General features: G+C 34.9%; 3 protein-coding genes and 1 long non-coding RNA gene across 5 annotated transcripts; 3 read left to right on the plus strand and 1 right to left on the minus strand.

Annotated features, from left to right (window-relative positions):
* The first annotated feature begins 3,069 nt into the window (after positions 1-3,069).
* Positions 3,070-5,132, plus strand: LOC149678398 (uncharacterized). Of its 2 annotated transcripts, none has more exons than XM_089837136.1 (6): positions 3,070-3,160; positions 3,681-3,751; positions 4,147-4,260; positions 4,795-4,842; positions 4,911-4,946; positions 5,015-5,132. In XM_089837136.1, the coding sequence occupies exons 1-6, from the start codon at positions 3,091-3,093 to the stop codon at positions 5,072-5,074; spliced, it is 399 nt and encodes a 132-aa protein (XP_089693262.1). In that variant the 5' UTR covers positions 3,070-3,090; the 3' UTR covers positions 5,075-5,132. The 2 variants fall into 2 exon arrangements, with proteins under 2 accessions (XP_089693262.1, XP_089693263.1); XM_089837137.1 differs by having other exon boundaries at positions 4,798-4,842.
* A 1,149-nt stretch (positions 5,133-6,281) lies between these two features.
* On the plus strand, positions 6,282-10,692 carry LOC149678399 (uncharacterized). The gene is made up of 9 exons (XM_089836371.1): positions 6,282-7,345; positions 7,410-7,578; positions 7,649-8,261; positions 8,325-8,674; positions 8,749-8,834; positions 8,940-9,922; positions 9,986-10,054; positions 10,126-10,345; positions 10,476-10,692. The coding sequence occupies exons 4-6, from the start codon at positions 8,374-8,376 to the stop codon at positions 9,183-9,185; spliced, it is 633 nt and encodes a 210-aa protein (XP_089692497.1). The 5' UTR covers positions 6,282-7,345; positions 7,410-7,578; positions 7,649-8,261; positions 8,325-8,373; the 3' UTR covers positions 9,186-9,922; positions 9,986-10,054; positions 10,126-10,345; positions 10,476-10,692.
* A 78-nt stretch (positions 10,693-10,770) lies between these two features.
* On the minus strand, positions 10,771-13,533 carry LOC149678400 (uncharacterized). Its single transcript, XM_089836370.1, has 5 exons — positions 11,856-13,533; positions 11,541-11,765; positions 11,375-11,483; positions 10,999-11,302; positions 10,771-10,936 (listed from the first exon to the last, which is right to left on the minus strand). The coding sequence occupies exons 1-5, from the start codon at positions 12,069-12,071 to the stop codon at positions 10,771-10,773; spliced, it is 1,020 nt and encodes a 339-aa protein (XP_089692496.1). The 5' UTR covers positions 12,072-13,533.
* A 5,667-nt stretch (positions 13,534-19,200) lies between these two features.
* On the plus strand, positions 19,201-21,281 carry LOC149678401 (uncharacterized). The gene is made up of 5 exons (XR_016366261.1): positions 19,201-19,246; positions 19,404-19,514; positions 19,595-19,636; positions 20,172-20,210; positions 21,232-21,281. It is a non-coding gene; the product is annotated as an uncharacterized LOC149678401 (long non-coding RNA).
* The last annotated feature ends 3,766 nt before the right edge of the window (positions 21,282-25,047 follow it).

The raw sequence follows: 25,047 nt of genomic DNA on the forward strand, positions 1-25,047 counted from the left end.
AATTATCATTGAATATCGTTAAATATAATTAATTATCATTGAATATCGTTAAATATAATTAATTATCATTGAATATCGTTAAATATAATTAATTATCATTGAATATCGTTAAATATAATTAATTATCATTGGACATGCAAAGTTATGTTTAGAGATGGGCGCGCTGCTAAACCGATATTTCGGTATCGGAACATCAGTAGAGAGGGTCCGATATCGGTGCCATATCGGCATTGGTACCGATATTTGGCTAAACCGATATATCGGTATCGGCTTAAATTGGTATCGGCCCATCTCTAGTTATGTTTACGTGTCAGTGTTAAATTAGTGCGTCTCAATTGACCAAGAGGGACCCAGTTCAGATTTTGATCCTCGTTGCGAAGTATTTAAAGACCTCTGAAACCCAAACAGGCGAACCGACATCCTGTCTGATTTTAATCTTACACACTAATTAGCAATCAGCAAAATTATTAGATTCAAATTAAGATTGTATCAGTACCTCATTAGGGATTATAATTAAACTTATCTTTAGTTCAACTCTTTATCTTTAATTTAAAATCCAATTATTAAACGTTCTGAAAAGCATGAATAACATAATAACAATATGTATGACACTTCCCATTGATCTAGTGCTAGGATGTTTGTTCCCATTTTATGAATAGAGATAAGTTCCAGGCAATTATAAAACCATATTAATCTTTCGATATATCTCGCTTCATAGGTTGTTTTTACGTAAGATTTATAAACTTGGTGGAAGTGACGTTTTTCATTGGGAGTCATACTTTTACTGGTTAAGTTATTTAAAGTTAAACCATTTCCGATTTCCTTTGGCTTGTGTTATAAATAGGGTTAGAATCGTTATTAAAATACATAAATTTTCTAAACCAAAGAAGTTCGAACCACATTTCCAAGTCCAAGATGAAAGCCATTTTTATAACTTTAATGTTAGCAGTGAGCGTTTGGAGTTGTTTAGCTCAGAGAAATTGCCGTAAGTGTTATAAGAAATAATTTCAAAACTTCGAGGTTCTAATGAAGCTAAATGCTGCATTTTATTATTTTAAACCAAACTATTGACGATAATTTTATTGAATTTATAGCTCTTATTAGAGCACATCCACCGGCATTATCCGTAGTGACCGAATGTCAACGCACACACATGCCAGCCCGAGTCGGTTTCTTTAGATTTTAATTTTGTTTTATTTACAATTATAAAGTTCCCTTTTATAGTTGCTGGAAATCGTCACTGATTGTAGTTCCCAGCATTTGGGCAGAACAGTAACTCTAGAGGATTTCATGACTATGCTTTGTAACGATGACCCCGATGATCTTCCCACGGTAAGCCCTTTTCTTCACAATGTCTCAATGATTCAAATATTTCAAAAATAAACTTCGTGTTAAAATTATAAGGTCTACACAAGAATGGATATTTAGTTTACTAGGGAGAAGGTATAAATTAGCCACATTTCTTGCTTTATCTCCAGTTAAAACGTAGGTCCGGAGTTAATCCCCGCCTCTAAATTACAACCAGCATATCATTGGTTCTTAAAAACTCACGTCATCGCGAATCGAATGACGAAAATTACGTATTTACCGACTGAGGAGAGGCGAAATAGCCCGGCCTCCATTTACGTCCCCCCTTGTATTTTGAATAGGGGACTGGGACTTTGGTGCGCGAATACTTAGGCATCTTATAACTTCTCCCTAGTAAAATAGATATCCCTTCTTGGTCTACACCACAAAGTAAATTTCATGCTTGAAAAATAACTATTTTCAAAATCTAAAATATATTATTTTCCTAATTTATGCCACTTTTAGCAAAACGAATGTTTGCTAGAGCATGTAGATTACATCACTGAGAATGTAAGACTATAACGTTAAGAATTCATTATTTTAAATTGTGATAGGCCTAAATGATTTGATTTGAATTAAATTTATTTTAGTTCGAACTGATTGAAGAATCTGCTAAAAGGGCTGAGGTTTGTATACCATTTATAATGCAATAGTAGTATTGTGATTGATAGTGAAAATTAAACATTAAATATTGCAGGATTGCGCCAAGGCTCATTTTCGAGTGACCGAATACATGTAAAAACAAGTCAGCATGATTTTTTTTATTACTCTATGTACGAAAAATAAAATTGAAATGCAATTGTAAAATTCCTCAGTGTATTTTCGTTGTCTTTCATAAATCTCCATGCTTTTGTCATAAGTTGATAAGATATGTTTCATAAGTTTGTCACTGGTTACTGAGAACTTGTCATGAATGACGTAGGTGAAACGTCATAGATTCTCTTAAAGCAACGCCTGGAGCTGCGCTTTCAAAGGTTTAGTACAGACTAAATAGGAAGATGGAAGTCCTGCAAAATTAACCACCGAGTGTAGAACTTCAATTCTCGTTTGTCGTTCTCGAACTAGCTCGAGCTGTAAGTCACTAGCATTACGAACTTGTATACGTAGTGTCATACTTATGTAATATATCATATGATATAGTTCACTGAAACGTCTAATAATTAAGATGATTTAAATCTAATGGATTAAGTTTTCCGAGTGGAAACCGCCAAAATACAAAATATATAACAGTTCAGATATTTGAACTTTGTTGCCAGGCAATTAAAGACCGCCACAAGAAAGCTGACATCCGCTCTGATATGAATCTTCTACATTTTATAGCAATTAGTGTATTTATTATTTAGAACTTCACTAACTCATTAGTGGCTGTAATAATAAATATAATCTCTATATCAAAATTATTATAACCCGTAATCGTTACAGTTTATGTAGTACAATATCAATAGGTCTGACACTACCCGTTGTCGTAATGCTAAATAATTTCTTAAGAAATTTTTGTAAAGTGACTTTTGATTTAAAAATAGGACGGAAAATTTCTGAACCACATGTCTCCTATTGGCATATACGACCACCTCTATTAAAATATTTCCTTCTGTGGTATACTTATAGTTACGTATGTTACATATGATAATATACCGCATTTCCGTTGACTTTTATTATAAAAAGAGTGAGAACCTTCAATGAGTTCAATTATTAAAATTTTCTAAAACCGTTAAGTTAGAAGAAACGTTTCCCTATTTCAAGATGAAAGGCATTTTCTTAACGTTGATCTTAGCTGCGAGCGTTTTTAGTTGTTTGGCTAAAAGAAATTGTCGTAAGTGTTTTAAAATTTTAAATTAAAATATTAATTTAATACTGGGCATTGGATGTCAAATTTTACTTTCAAATGTTTCATCGTAACGATCAAACGAACGATATGTCAACTTAAGATTTAGATGGTTTGCGTTCTAGTGTTGCCAGTCATTTGTGTGTGCAATTCAACCTCTATCTACAACAGACTGAAAATCATGTAGTTCAGTACGATTCAGATCATTCAGATTCAAACCGGAGACGCTCTCACAAATTACTGGCAACACTGAAGCGCGGTGAAGGATTAAAAACTGAGGGGGAAATTTCTGTAGCTCATTTATTCCGGACACTATTTATACTAAAGATTGTTAAATTAGGGATTTTTAAGAATCTGAAGTTTTACGTTTAGCAAAAAACTACTACGCGATTTACTGATGCAGCGCAATAGCATATTTTGAGCTTATAAAGCTACTGTGTGAAAAGATTTTTTTATATGTGTGATTTTAAAATTGACTGATTGCATAAATTGTACCGCTAATTTGTAGAACTAATTCGGGCAAATCCAGAGGCTGTACACGTGGTGGCCGAATGTCAACGTAGACTCATGCCAGCTCATGTTTGTTTTGTCATATCAGGGATAGATTTAATTTTAGAAGTAGGAAAGGAGAACGGTTAGTATTTACTTCAGTCCGACTCATAGACCACCCAGTATAGAGCCCCTCGCTCCAACATGTAACGAAAAGTTTAAATTATCTTATTGGCTCACTTAGACTACGTTTTGATGACGTTGCTGACTGGGACGGCGAAAAATACGTAATTCCTTTTTACCTCTGTCGCTATGACCCTCCCGCCTCTTCTTTCATACCCCCTCCGTCCCGTGGAAGGGGGTCCGGGACTTTGACGCGCGCCCAGATTACTCTGTTCTCCATTCCTACTTCTAAAATTAACTCTATCCCTGGTCATATATTCTATTTTAATTTTAGTTAAATTACTAAAGTTTAAGTTTTATAGCTGTTGACTATCGTCGTGGATTGCCTTTCCCAGCATTTGGGCAGAACCTCGAGTCTCGAGGAATTCTTGACCAGGCTTTGTGACGATGATGATGTTAGCAATGATCTCCCCGGGGTAAGTTAATAAAGATTGCGACGTAAATTTTAGGATAGATATTAAGTTCGGTCAAAAACGGATTTATGGGATAAGAACGTCGGATCGTACCTTTAGCCTCTAGTACCATCCTCGCATACTTTATTGAGAAACTTCGTCTGCTTATATTTTGACTCCACCCACAAATTCGATCTCTATAGAAGTAGCTATATACAGAATTTGTGGGTGGAGTCAAAATATAAGCAGACGAAGTTTCTCAATAAAGTATGCGAGGATGGGGAGTGAATTCGCTAACTCCGACGTTCTTATCCCATAAATCCGTTTTTGGTTCGGTTAAAAGCAGTGATACTAGAATAATTATCACTACATTATCGTAAAAATATTTCATTGAATTATAAATTAAAAAAATTACTTTAAGAATGACGTCCCAACTTAATCTGTCCAATAGTAATAGTATGAAACAGTTTGACTTCAGGGTTCGATTTAGCAGACGCCACAAGGCCAATGGCGGAGCAGTAGTTCTCGCACTAAATAAATGCTTATTATTTTCTTTAGCAGCAACGGAACTGTTCCGAAGAACACGATCACTACCTCATACAGAATGTAAGACGATGATGATGATAAGAGTTCCTTTTTCAAATTGGTTTAATTTAAATTTTCATTTACTTTAGATGCAACTGATTACAGAAACTGCTAAAAGGGCTGAGGTTTGTATAAAGTTAAAAATGTTATTATAACATGATTAAAATGACTAATTAAAAATTCCATATTACAGAATTGCGCAAAGGCTCATTTTCAAGTGAACGAACAACCAACTAACCAGACGTTACCTTGATTGGTTTTATTAATCTCTGTACGAAAACTAAAATTAAATTTTAATTTCAAAATTCCTCTTTGAAATATATTGAAATATATTTTCGTTGTTTTTTTCGTCAATTCGCATGTTATAAGGCAATTAATATAATTAACATTAAAACTTAAATATGATTTCTTAGAAAAAATCAAATATCAAAAGTATATATATAATAAAATAAAAAGTCACGATCAAGCAGGCGAAAGGATATGACAGTATATCCCCGTTTCCCCAATTTTCTACCCCCTTTCAAAATGTCCTACTTCGAGTCACGGGACTTGGATACAATCACGAGAGCTACGCCTAGGCCTATTTACTGCACCTGCGGTTTCTGGTATTCAAAGGCTTATAATAACGCAATGGCTATCATTATCACATACCGGAAAGCAAGGTGGTCAAACACCAATCTCCATTTTTCCTCCAAGGATCCATAAAACAAAATTTTTAATATCGATTCAACTTAATTTCAAATTTCAAAATCTGTACTAAATATTTTAACCGTGTTTATAATTGACGCAAATCGAATCAAAATTAAGATAGTTAATAATTAGGCCTATTTATATTTAGATAGAAAATAAATTATGCATTGGATTATCGTAAAAACTTAGATACAAAATATTGTGACTAAAGCTTAATAGTTTTTATAAGTGTTTCAAAAAACACTTAATAAAAATCAAGTATAGTGTTAAGTTGTGGATAGTTCTTAATAAACCAATTCGGAAACAATTAACTTTAACTTTTCTGATAATTAAGTGTTGTTTCAAATCATTTATAAATCTCGGATACATAACAGGGCAAGCCAACATAAGCTTCGATATAAATCTTCGACATTTATTAGCAATTAGTGGAATTATTAAGTTCAACTTTAGATAAACGGGATTATTACCTCATTAGGGATTATTACAATTAAACTAATCTTTTAAACAAAATTATACCTCCTTATCTTTAACCACCAATTATAACTCCTTATCTATAAACGCCAATTATGAAATTTAGCAGGAGCAGATGACAAAGGAGTCTCGGACGCTAGCTTCCACAATATAGAAGGCAATGGGACCCGCGTACGTCACAGCTGTAGCGGTATCGTTTGCCATAGAGGCGCTATCAGACATTATAGCAGACGATGTTTTTGGTGGATTATATCTGGCACCAAAGTCTGCTGTGAATTTTTTTTGTAATAACGGGTGGCTACTGAGGTTCGTCTTACCCGATCGCGACAAAATATACACAATATAATTACTTTATTCAAACAGCTGTAACCGTTGGTATTAAGATAAAAGATAAGACTACATTTTGTGACTTTAAACCAACTAAATAGTCAAATTAAGTCCAAACTAGCTGAGAAACCCAGGTAAGCCAAGGCTTAATTAAAGGAACATTATCACACCCCCTACTTTTAAAATTCCGTTTCGTAGTTCACTTTTCTGAAATAGATGGCGGTTGCATCTATGTGGCCCACTCTGAAGCCGGGTGTACACAGACAAATATTTTCGTGTTTTAAGAGCGTTTTTTTCTCGAAAGAGACAAAAATCTTCAGTGTGCACCCGCATTGATATTAACGGCCGCTTTTCTAGAGAATTGAGAATGGACTCGTCTGGGGGGATTCTAACCATAATTTCTACCATTCCTACTAAGTCTGGTACTTCCTCCTACCTTCCCGCGGGGACCAAAGTTTATAACTTCACGCGGTTCACGGAATATTATTGCGGTTCATTGATTGAATGTTTGCGTTGTAAGTTCGGGTTTTTTTCTTAGTTTTATGTGTAGAAGACAATTTGACGTTCTAGCAGCAAATTTACGTTTGAGTGAATTGAAACTATTTTTAAAATGGTCGATATATATAGTGCGCGCTAAAGAGGCAAGAGAAATTTCCGCCTCGTTTCTTACCATTAACCGCGCTTCAGGGTTGCCAGGATTTTGTTAGAGCATGTCGAGTTCGGAAGTTCAATTCAGTCTGTTGTAGAAAGCGGTTAAATTGCACTCACGAATGACTGGCAACGCTTGTCCGCACAATATCTATACCTATTCATTTCAGTTTCCTAGAAACCCCAATATTTGTCCAAAAGTTGCTGTAAATGCCGAAATGGTTTTGGTTTTTTTGGATAAGATTGGATTGAGCAATTGGTAAAACAGGCTTTCGGATTGAAATGCTATTGCGGTTTGCCATTGCGATACACTTCTGTTTTCCGAGGATCTGCGCTAATATTTTATTATAATTGTCCTGCTGTAGCATCAGGACCGAATCACAAAAATGTACGCTTGAATTTGACAATTTTTATCGGTATTAGATGATAATGAAAGACTTAAATTATAATAGGGAGTTTGGGAAAGTCAGGATAACTTTCGAGGCATTTATTCTGGAAATATCAAACTAGCGAGTGCTGTTTTATTAGCAGGCAACGAGTTTGCAAAAATTGAGAAATGGGCGCGATTTGCCAAAATTCATCTTATATCTGACTAGCCGTTACCCGCGGCGTCGCTCGCGTGTAATAAGAACTTCCATCTAAAATGATATAAATAATGTGTAGATTTTACTGATGACTAATATTTTTGTAGCACCCTAGGAGCGAAGGCACTCGGCACAGTCCGTCAGCCCGTCGGGATATTTTTTATTACTTTTCACGCGGGCATTATTCCATAAGAAGGGTTTTTAAGTTTTTGCCCGCCATTTAAAAAGATGGCAACAAATCGAACCCAAAATACCATTCAGCCCGTCTATAGGTTAAAGGAAACCATTGTACTAAATATTTGTGAAATCGGTTGAAACGCGCGGACTTTATTGCATAGAGAATTTTTTCTTACATTTCTGGGCGCCATTTTAAAAGATGGCGAAAAATCGAACCCGAAAGACCATTCAGCCCGTCTTAAGGTTAAAGCAAACCAGTGTACTAAATATTTGTGAAATCGGTTGAAACGCGCGTACTTAATTGCATAGAGAATATTTTTTACATTTCTGGGCGCCATTTTTTAAGATGGCGGCGGATTGGAAAAATCTTTCTTAGTACGCGCCTACTACTTATGAGTAACGTTCCTGCAAAATTTCAGCCTTCTAGGGCTAGCGGTTTGGGCTGGGCGTTGATTATCAGTCAGTCTGTCAGTCAGTCAGTCAGTCAGTCAGTCAGTCAGTCAGGACTTTGATTTATATAGATATAGATGACACATTTTATCGGTATTAATCAATTGAGAACGCATTTATAATATAAGTACAATAATTAACCTTTAAATCGGATAGGTATCAGAGGCACTTCATTCAACCAGCGATACTACAATATTGGCAAAATATGCAAAACGAGCTTTTTATAAAGTTAGCTGGGAAAGAATTGTTAATTGCTGGGGACGGAAGGAATGATTCTCCCGGATTTTCTGCAACATATTGCACTTACACGTTCGCTGATTGTGAAACAAACAAAATTTTAGCAATATCTACAGTAGACGTAAGAGAAGCCGATGGGAAAAGTCCAAATATGGAGTTCATAGGTTTTCAAAGGGCTGCCAAAGAAATAATGGAATTAGCCAAAGATAACATTATTGTTATTTCTGAAGTTGTCACGGACGCCCATTGTAAAATTAAGGTTGAAATGAGTAAGTAAAGAAATCACAAACGCCAAGAGGAGAATAACTAAAGAATAATTCCATTTGATCATGCGGTGTTTCAGAAAAGCCAGATAGGATATTCAAAAATGCCACGCATTCCTTAGATACATGGCATGCTGGAAAGAATATTAGAGCCAAAATTGCCGATGTATGTGTCACCCCTATTTATTAAAAATTTTGAGAAATTGAACCAATAAGAATTGCTTTATTGTAACTTATGATGATAAGTGAATGCGTTTTTTATGTTTTAAAGGCTGGAAAGTTGAAGGCCACTGAGGAACTAGTGAAGTGGGCGCCTGATATTAGAAACCATTTTTGGTTCTGTGCTAGAAATTGCGAAGGTGACGTGGATAAATTGCAGGCTTCATTTCAAAGTGTATTAAACCACGTCACTGATTATCATGAATGGCTTACGGACTTTGGCGCCGGGTACTCATGCGCACATGAAATACTGTTACCAAATGCAGAAGAGCGAGATAAAAAATGGCTAGAAGCATGAATTTATTTATTAACATGAATATATATCTGCATTGACTAGTTAAACTACATATTCAGGGATGGGAGGGGCTTAGTTTGAGTGACGTCAGAGGATTTCTGCCGGTTTGTTTTTAAAGCTAAAGCTCTTGTCACGCGGAAGGCTTAATTACTACCGCATTAATTTAACTCCAACAGCAGGGAAAAACCAGCATCATCAATTCTCACGATTTAAAATGTTAGTAGTTTACTTTCAACCGTTGCATCATGGATTTATAAAAGATCCATGGTTACATTAATTTTCATAATGGCCAAGGCTTAGCACTTTACCAACAGTTTTCAGTTTCAGATTAGGAAAAACATTGCAGGCACTTTTTATAATTTCCTTTAAAAGATCACTATCACTTTCGGACATCGTGTTGAGATATTTATTCACGTATCGGCGATAATTTTTAATATTCAGTTGACGCAGTTTGGTGAAATTGTATCATTCATACAATTTTGTTAAACTGGTCGTCTGCTGTTCGAACTTCCAGGTGTCTCGATTTTGATTGGCTACCGCGATGACGTTAAACGCGTATGTAATAGATAGGTCCCTCCCATCCCTATATAACATGATAGAAAGGCTAATGATACACATATATATTCATGTTAATAAATAAATTCATGCTAGAAGTTAATTCGAAGGCGTATAAAGCTCTAGAAGACATTGTGCTGAACAAAAATTTCCAAAAAAAATTTAGAATACTACGTAAATTTCAGGTATTATCGTTAGTGGTGATAGTATTTGAGTGACTCGGTTAATTTTAAATTCGTTTGTAACAGACACACGGGATTCGTTGAAGTTTTTCACAATCTTATGCTTGCGTATGTCTCTAAACGGAATTTTTATAGGTGAAAAAGAACCTTCAAATTTCATTCAGAAAACGGATTTTTTGTACTAAGGTTTTGATATTTTAATTTAGTTGGGACAGCTATAAAGCTAGAGTAACGTTAGCCGCTATAGACCATAACCAACACGCCGATCGAAAACAGGCCCGTACGAAAGATGGACAGCTTAGGTATAGGTACTTCTATAGCAAGAAATCAAAAAGCTATAACGTTGGGAAGGTTTTTGAGCCTAAACAATACAATTACATAGACTCTTTGATTGAAAGCATCTTTGTAGAAAAGGAAAATTACGTGGTAAGATAGTTTAAAACCGGTAACAGTTCGCAAATGTCTTAGGTGGAAAGGTTTTATTTTTATAAACCTTTCACCCTGGTCGTTGCAATTCCTTCAGGAGCTCATTCTTGAACATTTTCTATTATTAAAGGGAAATGTATCAGACCCTTCTTTCATGGGAGAAAATGATCCCCGTCACATTTCTAGCAATATAAGTATGATGGAGAAGCCACCTAACGAGGAGTTACTAGCTAAGCACATGTCAAGATTTTAATTTCATATACCTAGCCAGGTTTATGTGGAACTGAGGTCGTTGCACACTAAATTGTTTTAATAAAAATACTCATTTGATATTCAAACCAGAAAAACTTATTTTATTTAACTAACGAAAGCACTCATTTGATTTTACAAATAAAACACTCATTTGATATTACAAACAGAAAAGTTCAATAGTTCATCGGAACTACCCCCCTTCTAAATGGCACATATTGACCATCTGGAGATGGATATGCTGCCCGAATTCGTAGCACGCAGCAAGCTGGGATCACAATGCGATTTCCGGCGCCTAATCGTCCAAATTCCATTAGCGTGTAATTTCGATATGCCTGATACCTAAACAATCAATATGTCTTTTGAACTTATCTTTATGTTCAATTGTAAAGTATATAACCTACCTGAAATTATTATTTTCTGGGCCTAGACCTCGTCGAATGGCCGCTTCATTTCGAAATCGCATGCTCACGTATAAAAGTGGACGGTATAAACACATTAAAAAGAACATAGCTCTTTCAGAATTACAAACACGTTGTCTGCAACAGACATTTTCGTCTTCTGTTGGCATAGGCCGACAATTTCCACAGATACATTTATCTTTTTTGTCTCCTTTGAGAGATCCTGGCGCATAAAACAAAGGTTCTGGTGGATCGCCTCCCGCTGCTAGAACGATCAGGCTTCTTTCACCATTCGATTGTTGCACATCTATTTAGTAATATGATTTTTATAAGAACTTTTGATTGGTTAGTAATCAACTTCGCCGACAATCGTGATTACCATTCGACATTGGCACAAAATGTAAAATTGACAGAGCCTCTGGTATTTGTCTCGCTGTGACCCGAAAATACTCTTCCAACTGTTCACGGGTTGCCTCTGAAGCGGCTTTCTATATTTTAGAAGAAATGTTAAATGTAATAGGGAAAATGAAAGCGATTAGACTTACATTTATTTCATCATTGTGTTGCTGTAAAGCATCGCAAACTTCGTTGTTAGTATTTATTTCATCCGCGTTCAACCTATCTGTAAAGGAACTTTTACCAGGAATGTTGCAAGAAGGGGGCGTTTTGTTATTGGTTCTCTTTTTTTCCACCAAATAAATTTTTTTTCGCGTTGATTTAGCCTTATTTGCAAATAAATCCTCTTCAGAACTTTCATCGCTGGATATTACCTACAAAACATTTGCAAATAAATATTTTCCTTAGTTTTTACCCCTATTTTGCTCTAACGTGGGCAATTAACAGCCAAGATTTTAACTTACATTTCCCCTTTCTTCGTCCTTTTCAAATTCTTCTTTGTTTTTATCCCTATTTGAACACGAGATTTTGCCTGGAGCACATTTGCATTCCCGCGTACATTTCAAGTTATTTGCGCGGCAAGAACATCCTCCTCGCGTAATTTTTTCGCTACCATAATTTAGTGGTCGGGTACAAGCATTGCGACACTTACACGGCTCTGTATTTGTAATGCTTTGCATTTTGTAGAATATTGAACTACTAGGCCTTCAACAAATTTTCGAAGCTTCGTTGTGAGGTTTTAAAAAACGTAAAATCTTGATAATAATCAAAAGTAAATATGGGTCGCAAATAACAGAATAGGTAGGTACGTAGGTCTAGTAAAGAGTACCGCTCTAGTTTGATCTGCAGACTCGGAATCCATGGGAAGGGAAATCCCAAGAATTATTGTATAGAAAGGTTAAGCAAACCTCTAACCATTCCTAACTACCTTTGTGAACGTCTAAATTATGTCCACTGTTGAGGTTAAACTATTCAAGGTTGCTTAACGTCTCTATTGCTTCTTCGTGGAAAATTCAAAGCATCACAGGGGAGGGGACGAGTGTTTAGAATTTGTCAAGCCGGTGCTCTGAAGAAAGTGTGGGTCGAACGCTTTCACCCCATTACCTATTTACCTTCAATAAATGATGAACATCTGTAAGGCGTGGTATACCCCTTTCCGAAGTACAAAGAGTTTTTTTTTTTTGGTTCTGTAGTTTCAAGAAAATTTGTTTCACTAGACCTTGCCCATAGATAAGAACGACAGAATAACAAACCAGCATTAATAGACCTACCCATAGACTCGTGGGCCCCCTGTTGCGACTGCTATCCCAACTTAAACTGAAATACCTTAGGGCAAAAAAAAAACCTCTATTCCTTCCATCCGAAAACTCAAAATCCTACCGCGAAACTCTTTCTTGGAAGGGAAAAATTTCTAGACGGGTGTGGGAAACGAAAATGTTTCTCAATTCTGCCACTACTCAGAAAGTGCGCCAGAGTACAGAAAGTAAAATTTGGGGATTTCGTCGGCTAAGTCCGAGCCAAAATAGGGTGATAACGATCCTTTAACAATTTGTGCCCACTAGAATGATTGGGCTCGGGTTTTCAAAAGATAAAAGCAAGGTTTTAAAAGACGCCGAAACACAATGTTATATATGTGTTTTAGGGCCAAAATATTGCGTATTTCTTTTGAATTAATTGACTGCAAACGAAATCACTGTCTCTTACTTTTTGGGTTTTAAAAGATCGTGAGTGATTTCTTTTCCCAACCTCTTCATTTGAAGAAGAAATTTAGAGAAAATTGGCACTGAAACACAATTTAGTTTTTTAATAGTGTACATACGTTACTCGCTGGGCTTTTCATTATCAACTTTAGTCTAAAAAAAGATTAAAAAGCCGTTGAAATCCATTTTTCAACTCTAATACTCGTTAAGCCTAGGCTAATTATAAGCAGACGATACGTATTTTTGAAAGAGAGGCTCCAGACGCGATTTCCCAGATCTCCTTTCGAGACTTTGCAGCCACGCTATTGGTTGGAAAATTAAGCTCAAATTTCCTACGAGAGGTGGCACTGGCCTAATGATTTTGGTTAATAATCGTGACGTTCGCGGATCCCATTGCCCTCTACATTATGGAAGCTAGCGTCCGAGACTCCTTTGTCATCTGCTCCTGAATTTAGTAAAAGCATAAGAATCATAATAACAATAAGCTAACCTTTCACCAGGGATAGATTTAATTTTAGAAGTAGGAATGGAGAACGGAACGGTTAGTATTTACTTCAGTCCTACTCATAGACCACCCAGTATAGAGCCCCTCCCTCCAACACGTAACGAAGTTTAAATTATCTTATTGGTTCACTTTAACTATGTTTTGATGACGTTGCTGACGGGGGGTTTCAAGTTAATGTTTCATTCATTCGTACCAAGTTCTCTACGTTACTTAAAGCAGCTTAAACGTATTGTACAAAATGTCCACTCTTGTCACTGTACTTCTGTCCAACCACCAACCCTTTTAGAAAAAACCCTGTATTTCAGAAATGATTCAACGCTATACTGCATTATTTTTAGCCAAATAGATTCTTGATTTAATTTTTTAACATTTCGTTCATAAGCATTTACCCAAATATTCAAAACAAAACTTTGATCATTCAGAAAAAAGCAACACTTTATTTATTTCTATCGGTTACAATTTCTCCGAATAAATCAACACCGGTATTTTGATCAACGTTAAAGTATTGTATGGAAACATCGTAGTACTCGGACACTGTCAGGGATAGATCGAGATCTAATCTGTTGTTAAACCCTTTCTTTGTCGTTTCGTAAATGACATCACCGTAGCTATTTTTAACTTTAATTATGTGTCCATCCAGTACACCGTTCCAATCTTCGGGTGTTTCCCAAGTTGCAATCAAAATGTTATTTTCTTCGTCCAGTGTTACGTTCAAGTTCCTAGCCACTCCTGGTGCTAATAATAACAATAATAGAAAAAATAATCAATAATAACAATATTAGAAAAAATAATCAATAATAACAATATTAGAAAAAATAATCAATAATAACAATATGAGCATAAATAATCAATAATAACAATATTAGCATAAATAATCAATAATAACAATATTAGCAAAAATAATCAATAATAACAATATTAGCAAAAATAATCAATAATAACAATATTAGCAAAAATAATCAATAATAACAATATTAGCAAAAATAATCAATAATAACAATAATAGCAAAAATAATCAATAATAACAATAATAGCAAAAATAATCAATAATAACAATAATAGCAAAAATAATCAATAATAACAATAATAGCAAAAATAATCAATATTAACAATACACGTAAAAACAGGAATACATAGAATTCCTCAACTTGGAATCCATAAAGAGTCCCAAGATTTCATACTAATATCTGATTGAATGTAAGGGGAAGGGCTTAAAACTTTGATAAAAAGGTAGCTGCGCCTTCCTAGCGTTTCATTGGTTATTCGAATGTATAGGACAACCAATCGGTTGTTATATCAGTTTGGGAGGATAACTTAAGAGTTTTTTGCCGATTTAGATACGGTTAAACAAATCGTGCCTAGACGTTCAGTTATCTCGTAATTCAATATTGAAAATATATGTTCTAATAATTTCAAGAAAATACAGAAAGTTTTCCCCAAAACTAAGCCTTTGCAAACGGATTCTGATGCTTTGGTTAACTCTGTTGATGTTGACAGCGCGCAGGTCGCGAGCTACATCAATGTCACGTGATATCTAAGTTCAAACAAATTACTCGTGACGTCATTTGTGACGGTTTCTATACCTCCCCTTTAATTCAAGCAGATAGGATAACAAAATGGTCTGATAAAGATTTCAAGTAGAAGAAAATTGTGTAATCCTGATTTTCCAATATTATGAGTAGTTCTAGATAATTTTTAAAAACTTAACTATTTGTCAATCAAGTTGAAACTGACCTGCGCTGTTTGTTCTACCAGTGTTGAAACCAGGCTTGGAATATCTACGTGTGTTTGTGTCGGGATCATCATCAATTAGAGATAGAAAGAAGACGTAGACGGTGTAAGGTTTCAAATCCTGGCAAAGTATGTTCCTAATCCCCGTATCGTTAGTAAAGATCACTTTAGAACGCTCAACTCTGCAGTAAATCATATAGCCAGTAAAGTTGGCCGTACTAGGAATATCCCAAGACCATAGTATACTGGTGGAAGTTGCGAAGTTGGCAGTGATGTTTTCGGGCTCTGGGAGAGACTCCTAAAGACATCAAGATAACCAATTACTTTGTCAGACATAAGATACAATTGCTAAACATATTTGGCGAATCGGGGCGCATGATATGAGTTTAAATCATACTATACATAAGCACGTTTTGAAAAGTTTCATATCCTCTACCTGCCTCTTGGCTTTTGGTGTTCAATTTTCCACCATGTTTCAAAATGCCTGGGAGAAAAGTAATATATAAATGGGCTGACGGGCAACGCCGTGTGCCTTTGATGCTAGTCTATAAATAAAATCTTGTTCTTCCCCACGAGTGTATTCACAAATCACGTGACATTAAGTATACGCCCTCATGACTGATTTGTCAAAGCCCCCGAAACTCAAAATTGATGCCAAGGCTTAACGAATATTAATGTTTTCACAAATCACGGAATTTTATGTATAATGCCTCTTCAGACAATTGTTAAGGCAAGCGAATTTTAAACTTAAAGAATATAGTTTCGTTTAAATGCTAGCGTCCGTTGTGTCCGATCTTTTCGCGTTTTAAACAAAATTATAATTTCAAAGAAATGTTTCTAATTTAGGACATGAACAGAAAATACATGAAAATTGCCACCAAAATTCTAACCTGTTGCGAGTAACAACCAGTACATCCTAAAACGAACAGTAGACTTAAAAGCAACATTGCGCTTTCGGAAGGTCAGCTATTGAACTAAACACCTTACTGTTCCATCGCAAAACTACCAGCCTTAATTTATATCAGTGACATAGCATCATAAGTAGTAAAATCAAATAAGTATAACAGTATTCATTGCCGGAATGCTCAAGGTTAGTTACCATGGGGGTTTTACGTGAGACGACATGGAACCATATGGCAGCATTTGTTGTTTATGTCTCATCAGGTGTCGCTTCAACAAACGTTTTGAAAAATAACGAGATAGATGGAGTAAATAAGGTATTACTATTAAACACAATTTCTTTAACGTATTTCATTGAGTGGTATACTTATTGATGTTATGCTACTTATGATAACACGACGAATTGTCAGTGAATTCTTTCTGGTTTACGAAATTTACTTTATAGTGTTCTTCCGCAGTGGTTTCATACCTGTTGCACATTCAAGGTTATACTGAGAATCGAACAATTAAAAAAAATGCATATAGATAAGATAGAATAACAATAATATCTCTTACAAATCTCTGTATCTGATGGCCCAGGATGTATTACGTAAAATTAAAAGGTGTAATAGCGTTTAATATTATCTATGATAAGTTTTGATAGCATTATATAGTTGAAATTATGAAAATTTACAAGCTAATAACGTTCAAATATTTGTTATTTGAAAATTAAAAACATTTTTTAAATAAACAGTCCACCTTCTAGCGCCAAAGATTTGTAAATTATGACATGGGTGACGTCATAACTGTATCGTTTTGAACTTCAAGATGGCACACTAGATTATTCAAACCGCAATAGAGTGTCTATACTGATAGTCTAAATTGATTGGTCTGAGCTTATACGGCTATCAATATGGTCATCAAAACCGAGGTATGAGATAGGAAGGTGTGACGTCGCGAGAAAGTTCATAGTAACAGACTAGAGACAGTTCTCAAAATAGCTAGAGAACATGCTGTTTATCAAAGAAATTATTTTGTTCATATTCAAATCGATAAAAGATGGTTTTCAGGTACTAGTCCTTCAATAAAATTATCAGAAAAAAATGGAAACATTTATACAAAATATAATTTTATCAAATCAATTAACGTAATTTAGCTCATTTTCGTTTAATATAAAATTGAATAATAACGGCTGAACAAATAAAATTAATCTTAATTTATATGATGCGTGCTACTCGGTCGAGTGAAATTTTAGCCTTACCTCGAAGACGATAGGTAATTAATTTTAGTTATTTATTGCATCTGCCTCTAATTCAAACTAAATACCGAATGAAGGCAAATACTACGTCATTATGAACTTCGGAATTCTTTACAATAACATACCCATAAAAGTTGAAAAAAGGTAGTAACGACAAAAACGCCATTCAGACAAACAAATGTCAACAGATTTCTGCAGTGCTTCAACAGAAATCTGTTCACAACTATCCCAACGATGAGAAGAACTGAACCAAATCACTTCTGATGAAACTTTTCAATAGGGACTTGGCAATTCGGGCTTAACTCCGCCCCCAGCGCCATTATGGTATGTTTTTTTAACAGAATGAAAGCTATATAAGCCCCTCCTCCTGGTATGTTTTTTAGCACTAGTGGAAGGTAGCCTGACGTTGCATGACGTAGTACTGCCAAGTCCCTATAGAGTTACTGATACTAACTATGCAGTTTGGTCAATCAAATTCGGAAATTAACTTAACACTCAATCAAGCAAACTGCTTTCTCAAAAATATATATAAAACAACTAGCAAAGACGCCCGGCGTTACCCGTCAGCCCGTCATGGCATTTTTATACGTTTTTCTGGCACCATTTTTAAATATGGCAGAAAATCGAAACCGAAAAGCACCACAAGTCCCGTCTTCTTGTAAACTACGCCACCTCTGTCTTAAAAATAGAAGCTAGTTCTCATACAAATACAATGGCGATACGAGGCAGCACTTAACAATCACCTACCGAAGGGTAGAGGCGTGCGCGAGATACACTGGAACAGTTTCATTGTCGCATGATGCCCATCATCTTTTCCAATCCATATTACCTCATTTATCCCTTGTTAAAGACATTTGGTCTGTCAGAACTTTGACTTACATTGATATAGATGAAGTTTCAAAAATTTAGAAATATTAATTTACTACGTTTTTCTAGTAATGTACAGCCTCGAAAATATAATATTATATTAAAAAAAAAAAGCGCGTTCATCAAACAGTTTAAATGAACGATTACAAAGCTGTCTAAACAATTAATAAAATGTAATTAGCCTAATTATTTTTAATTGTATATAAAAGCCACATTCGACAAGAACCTTTTATGATTCCTTATTCCTAGCTCCCCGTAAAACAACTTTAACATCGTTACCATGACTAAATTTTTACTAATTGCAGTGTGCTCTGCACTAGTTCTGAATTTAACAGTTGCCCAAGAAGAGAAGAAATGTGACATGCATAAAAAAATATGTGGTAAGATATTATTTCAATAATATGTAGTGGATATGATAATATAAAACTAGTAGAAAAGGGGCCCGATGTTGCCTGTTTGGGCCTTTTGGTTACTAGTTAAAATGGCAGCATAAACCCTAAACCAGAAAGTTCGTCTATAGAAATTAATGAAATAGAAAATTTGAATGTGAGTGTAAGCGGTAGTGTCGACCGGGTGAGCTGGGTGAAGGTTTTCAAGTATTCTGGTCCACATTTTCAACATGGACCCGGATTGGGAAACGTTTTCGTTAGTGTGTACTTAAAACTAAAGAGTAATTGAACGCGCCACTAAAACTAGTGTCGACTGAGATGTTCGTGCTCATGAGTGAACTTTAGGTCAATTTTAATATCAATTAACTTAAATTCAACTTGACCTAAAATTCCACGCATTCCACACGAGTGTACGTTGTCCTTGTTATCATTTATAAATTTTTAATTTTAAAACACAGATTTAGCGAAGGATATGGCAGGAGCTATGAAATTTAAGACTTGTTTCGAAACGACAGCGCCTCCCTTCGTAAGTATCAAGCTTTTTTTTTTTACTAAATTTCAGGCATAATTTGATATAATAAAGAAAACTCAAGCGCGTATAAATAAGCAACAAAAATTACATAGTGTTGATTTTAGTACACTTGAATATTATGATGGTGTTTGTCTTTATCACTCAATTCTAGTTTAGAGATATCACCAACAAATGCAAGGAAGAAAATGGCGAAAAAGATACTCCTATTGAAGAGCTGATAAAGAAGATATGCGACGAGGCCAATAAAGATCTGGCTCATAAGGTACTGAAATTTTAAATACACCCCAATCTGTAAGCTTCGAAAATGAGGTTGTATAATGAATTATTCTTTTCCTCTGGCAGATTGGAAAATGCAAGAAGGCCGGTATGGAGGCGGAAAGCGAAGTAAGTTTGATTCCTTCATTTTGGAGTGTTATACTTCTCGCTTCCTAATTGATACAGCAAACCCCTTTGACTATATGATAGGTCAAGCTATACCTGAAACGTTTTGGTTATAGAAATCAGGTCCTGAGCAATTAAGTGAAATAGCTAAAAAGAAGTATTGTTTAAACCCCGAAACTTACGACACCGCTACTTTCTAGTGTCTTAAGGAAAAAGTACTTTTTTCCTTCCAATAATACAAAATACAGTATGCTTGAGTTTACAACAATCTGTGTAAACTTAAATGTTAATATGGGTAATTAGCAGCACGAGTTAATACATAAGGGCACCATCGGAATAAAACGATTAACACGTGATAGAATCAAAATTTAGATATTTACCCTTCCTTGAAGCAATTCAAATATTTAGAGTAAAATCTTGCCTAGCAACTATCGTAATTAGCACCAAAGTTCCCCAAACACATTTCGAGCTAAACGTCATACCTCATTTACGCAACAAAGTCTTGATTTTAATTGGTATTTTTTTTCTGTTTCTCAAGAAAAATGCAAACATGAAAACCGAAATTGAACCATTCATGGTAAGATCAGTAGACCATTTCGATGTAACTAAGAGATAGAACACGGGGATAGAACTTTGCCTTCCATCTCGCTTTTTGGCGCCTGCGCTGTATTCTTTTTTAACCATGAGTGTGCCCAGCGGCGGCAATGAATCAACCCATTTATATGTCCCGATACTGAGAGTTGCCTATCCCCCTTTTTACATCGAAAAGGTTTTTACTTAGAAGTATCATAAGTTACTAAGTTTGACACTGGTTACTGAGAGCAAAGAGAATATACCAAGAGAAGCAGAAAGTTTATTCTTTCACAAGGCTTTTGAGAAGTCCGGCCACGGTTTTGGTGTATCTGTATCCGGTTTTTGTTGATTGGCTAAGCAGCGACGCTTTTATTTGTTAAATTATGTCGACTGCTTATTTTTGGTGGTTGTAAAGGGTTGATCTCTGGGTTGACTGTTGATGTACAAAGGTATTTTTAAGCAGACGACACGTTCACGTGAACAACCGGAACTAGTTTCTCCAAATTCAGAGCCGGTCCTTATTTCCAAAGTTTCTGCTCCTCTTGGTATATTCTCTTTGCTGCTAGTCGTGGAGGAACGTAGTTCTTTGATTTTTGTAACGTGACGCCTGGTAAGGCTTAAAGATCTAGACAACATATCCGCTTGTAGTCAAGGTTTGCGTCCCTCTCGAAGTATATGTCGCCTCTGAACCAATCAAAAAAAATTTACTCCCCCCTTGTTATATTACTGTGAAATTTGAATTTCATTTAACAGATTTGCACTAAGAAATCAATGCTAAACTTTAAGAATCAAAAATATTTCAACGTCTCTAATGCATCAAGAGACGAACTACGCTCCTCAGAGAGGAGTAAAATATAACGTAATATTAAATTAGAGCTCTGATTGGTCCTCCAAAATAAGATATTGGGTCGTAAATATCCTACTGAGCACTTATGAAAGGCTTATTTATTAACCTCCCCAGGGTTTAACTTTGTATTATTACTAGTTATCTTTGATAATAATTGTTACCAATTTTTTTAATCCAGAAATGTCTCGGTTAAAAACTAAATTACTACGAAGAATTAACACGTGGATCATCAACATTACGAATATAATAAAACAAAATTTGACATAAAAATGTTATCACTTTTATTTATGGATTTATATTTTAATATTTATTTCATTTTTTGAAATCATTTTACTAGATAGTACAATTCAGAAATTACTGTTAACATTTGAATTGTTGAAGCTCAACAGCTTTCCCACGCGAAGCAAGTGCATCTGCAACCGCCGGGTTCAGCTCCGCACCCGCTTAAGTCACCTGACAAAGATGCGAAAGCGCGGCAAGTGTTCCAGAAAGTGCATTGGATTGTGCAGCCCAAGTGAAAGCAGTCGGCAGTGTTGACCAACATGGTACACACCAAGATGGCGGCGAGAGCGTAGAAAGTGGCTGACTGTAATACAAAACCAAAACATATTAGGTTTTGTCATAAGATGAACTCAATTTGAGAACAAATAACTTGTTCTTTTAGTGTCAGATATTCTGTTAAAAATAGATATTTTTCGGTGGAAAATTTGATTTAGTCCCATTTCCCCCAAAATAGTTCTCCCAAACGCTACTTATCCCAATCCCAGTTTACCCAAAATTATTTAAACGACACAGTCTTAGCCTTAGCTCTTTTCTTGCAATCACCAAAGCAAGGATTATTCTATATACAGATGTAGTATAGTTTAAGATATATATAAACAGCCATTTCAAATAATAATATTAAAAAACTATCCTTGGAATATCTAAATGAAACCGAGCTTTAAAGCTACAAAACTACTAAAGGCATCGTACTTACGAAAAATATTTCCACATATTCACTTAATATTATGGAAAACGGGAATATTAAGGTTCTGTAAGATTTCTTTACACATGAACACAAGGCGAACTGCTAACGCGGTGCACTAGTGTAACAACGGACGATAGATTTAGAAAGTTTTTGGGTTAAGCTGAAATTGGGAGAAACGCTTTTGGTTTAAATGGGAAACAAAATATTTTTGGGTTAAGTGAGAATTGGGAGAAATGGTTTTGGGTTAATTGGGAGCATACCGGAAAATTTATCGATTATTTAAGTAAGTTGTCCTACTTATCAGGGTGATATATCTTTAAAAAAAACGGATTTTTATTTTTTCTAAAAAAATTTAACCCCTTCTAAAAACATATTTTTAAGAAAACAATTTTATCCAGTGTGGTTTCTGGTAAATAAGGTAATAGCTTTGAATTAATTTACTTATAAACTGTTACTTATTAAATATTAGTGAACCTTTAGTTCATAGCGAACAAAATAATACCCCATAGAGGCCCTTGACTTCAATTGAAAAATTTGAAATATCTAACCTAATAATATTCTTCAAATAGTCAAACAAATGTGATTTCAACGAGAATATGGAGCAATCGAATCAACTAACTTAAAACCATAAATCGTTTCGAAACAGGTATGTAATTTTTGAAGGAAAAGTTCAGGTAACATAACATTATACCAGGGATAGATTTAATATTAGAAGTAGGAATGGAGAACAGAGTAATGTGTGCGCGCGTCAAAGTCCAGGACCCCCTTCCACGGGACCGGGGGGGGTATGAAATAAGGGGCGGGTCATAGCGACAGAGGTAAAAAAGAATTACGTACGATCAAAACGTAGTTGAAGTGAGCCAATAAGATAATTTAAACTTTTCGTTACGTGTTGGAGGAAGGGGCTCTATACTGGGCTATGAGTCGGACTGAAGTAAATACTAACCGTTCTCCATTCCCACTTCTAAAATTAAATCTATCCCTGATTATACTTATTCTAAATATAAAAGTAAAAATATTTAAAAAAATATCTCTTATTACTACAAAATAATTGGAATTTAATTAGTCTTAAAAACGAGGACTGCTGCGCCATCCGCCATTGGTTTAGTGGCGTCTGATAAATGGAACCTCTTACGTGCATGATCGAGTGGGCTATGAACTACCTTACCCTTACCTCTCTCTCTCAGCCTATGAGAATTCTGAGAATCTCTTTAGGGGCAAGTGGTTCCAATTATCAGTTGTCACTAAACCAATGGCGGTTGGCACAGTAGACCTCGATTATTTTTAAGGCTAATTAAATACTAATTATTTTTTAATAAGAGATCATTTTTTTTTAATATTTTTTCATTTATTTTTTATAAAAAGGCCGTTATTTTAAGGTATAATGTTATATTCCAATGCTCAGAAAACCCAAACTAAGCCATTAAAAACAAAATCACTAGCCTACGTACCTTCATTTTCGTTTAATTTAACAGTTAGTTTTTCAATAAAACTACCAAATTGATTTCAAGAAAAATACCGGAATGTTTTAAACATAGTTTTTTATACTAATTTCCTTATCTTGATCTTTATCTTTATCTTTATCTTTAGCTTTCAAAGATGATATTTATTTCTTGGTCATTTTAAGGGTTGGTATTAAGAAATGATGGGATCGATTGCCTCCCCATCCCAGACTTAATATCAATAATTTAACTTGTGGCCTTTAAGCCTGCATATTATTATTGAGATTGAATTTCATTCTTATCAAATATTTTTTTTTGATTAACATGGAATAAAATTATAAAAACGGAACTTATTAAAAGGAGATTAAAATGGTCAAGCAAACGTTTTTTATTAGAAAGTCTGACAAAATATGATGTAAATCAAAGGGTGAAATAATTTTAATTTTATGTTATTTTGTTTTGTCTTTGATATCAAAAATATATTTCTGAAAAATCCAGAATTGCCTTGTTAGAAAACCGAATTAATTAGCATGATACAAACGTGGATTGGTCAAAATACTTCAACCCTCCTTAAGGCAAAGAAACCAAAATTATTACGTACCTTCATTTTGATTCAATTGAAGAGTTAGGTTTCCAATAAGACTACCAGAATGTTTTCTAGAAATTACCTGAATGTTTTAAGCATAGTTTGGGTCCGTCTTTTATACTAATTTCTTTATCAATCTATTAAGCTTACTCAGATGATATTTATTGCTCGGTTATCTTATTGGATGGTATACGAGGAAACCAGTTTGATTTTGTTGACGTAGGTCATTTCATTTTATGTGGAATTGGTTCCTGGTTCATACAGTTTAATATCAATGTCTCAAGTTAAGTCTACTTAAGCATATAATTATTATTATTGAAATTTAAGTCTTTTTCAATTAGTTTTTGTGTATTATGGCATACAATATTAAAAGCGGAACTAACTAAGTTTAAGAGAGAACAAAACTGTCACACAGACATTTTTTCAATAGATTCATTGATTTATTCTGATAAATCGATATAAAATTCATTAATAAAAGCGGAACTTACCAAATTAAAGGGAGAATGAAACTGCCAGAGGAGCGTTATTTAATAGATTCATTGATTTATTCTGATAAATCGATATAAAATTCATTAATAAAAGAGGAACTTAGGAAATTAAAGGGATACATAATTTGCCAAACGCATTTTTTAAACCAAGTGAAAATCATTAACAAATTAAAACAAAAATGTTTTTGAGTTAACGTGGTAAGCCTAACGCAAATTGCCTACAGCCTACTACACGTATTTGAAACTAAGGCCTAGAGGTCCGTGCACTCGAGCTAAAAAACTCGCGGATATTTTAAATCCTGAAGATCCTGAAGTTTTTTGTCTCTTGACAGCACGTACGTTACATAGAGACCTAGCTTTGCGCGTGCTGACAACCAATGTTGTAACAGACTATATAAAGAATAAGCTGTCGTCCGAGATAGGGAGTTGCCTATCCTGTAGAGTGAAAACAAATTTCCTCACGCTCATTCTTTATCCATGGTGGGAACCTATAACCAATCACCGGTAATAT

The sequence above is a fragment of the Phalangium opilio genome, unplaced genomic scaffold (assembly GCF_054372755.1).
Source record: "Phalangium opilio isolate 3A_F unplaced genomic scaffold, DU_Popi_V2 ptg000042l_1, whole genome shotgun sequence".
Lineage (NCBI taxonomy): Eukaryota > Metazoa > Arthropoda > Arachnida > Opiliones > Phalangiidae > Phalangium > Phalangium opilio.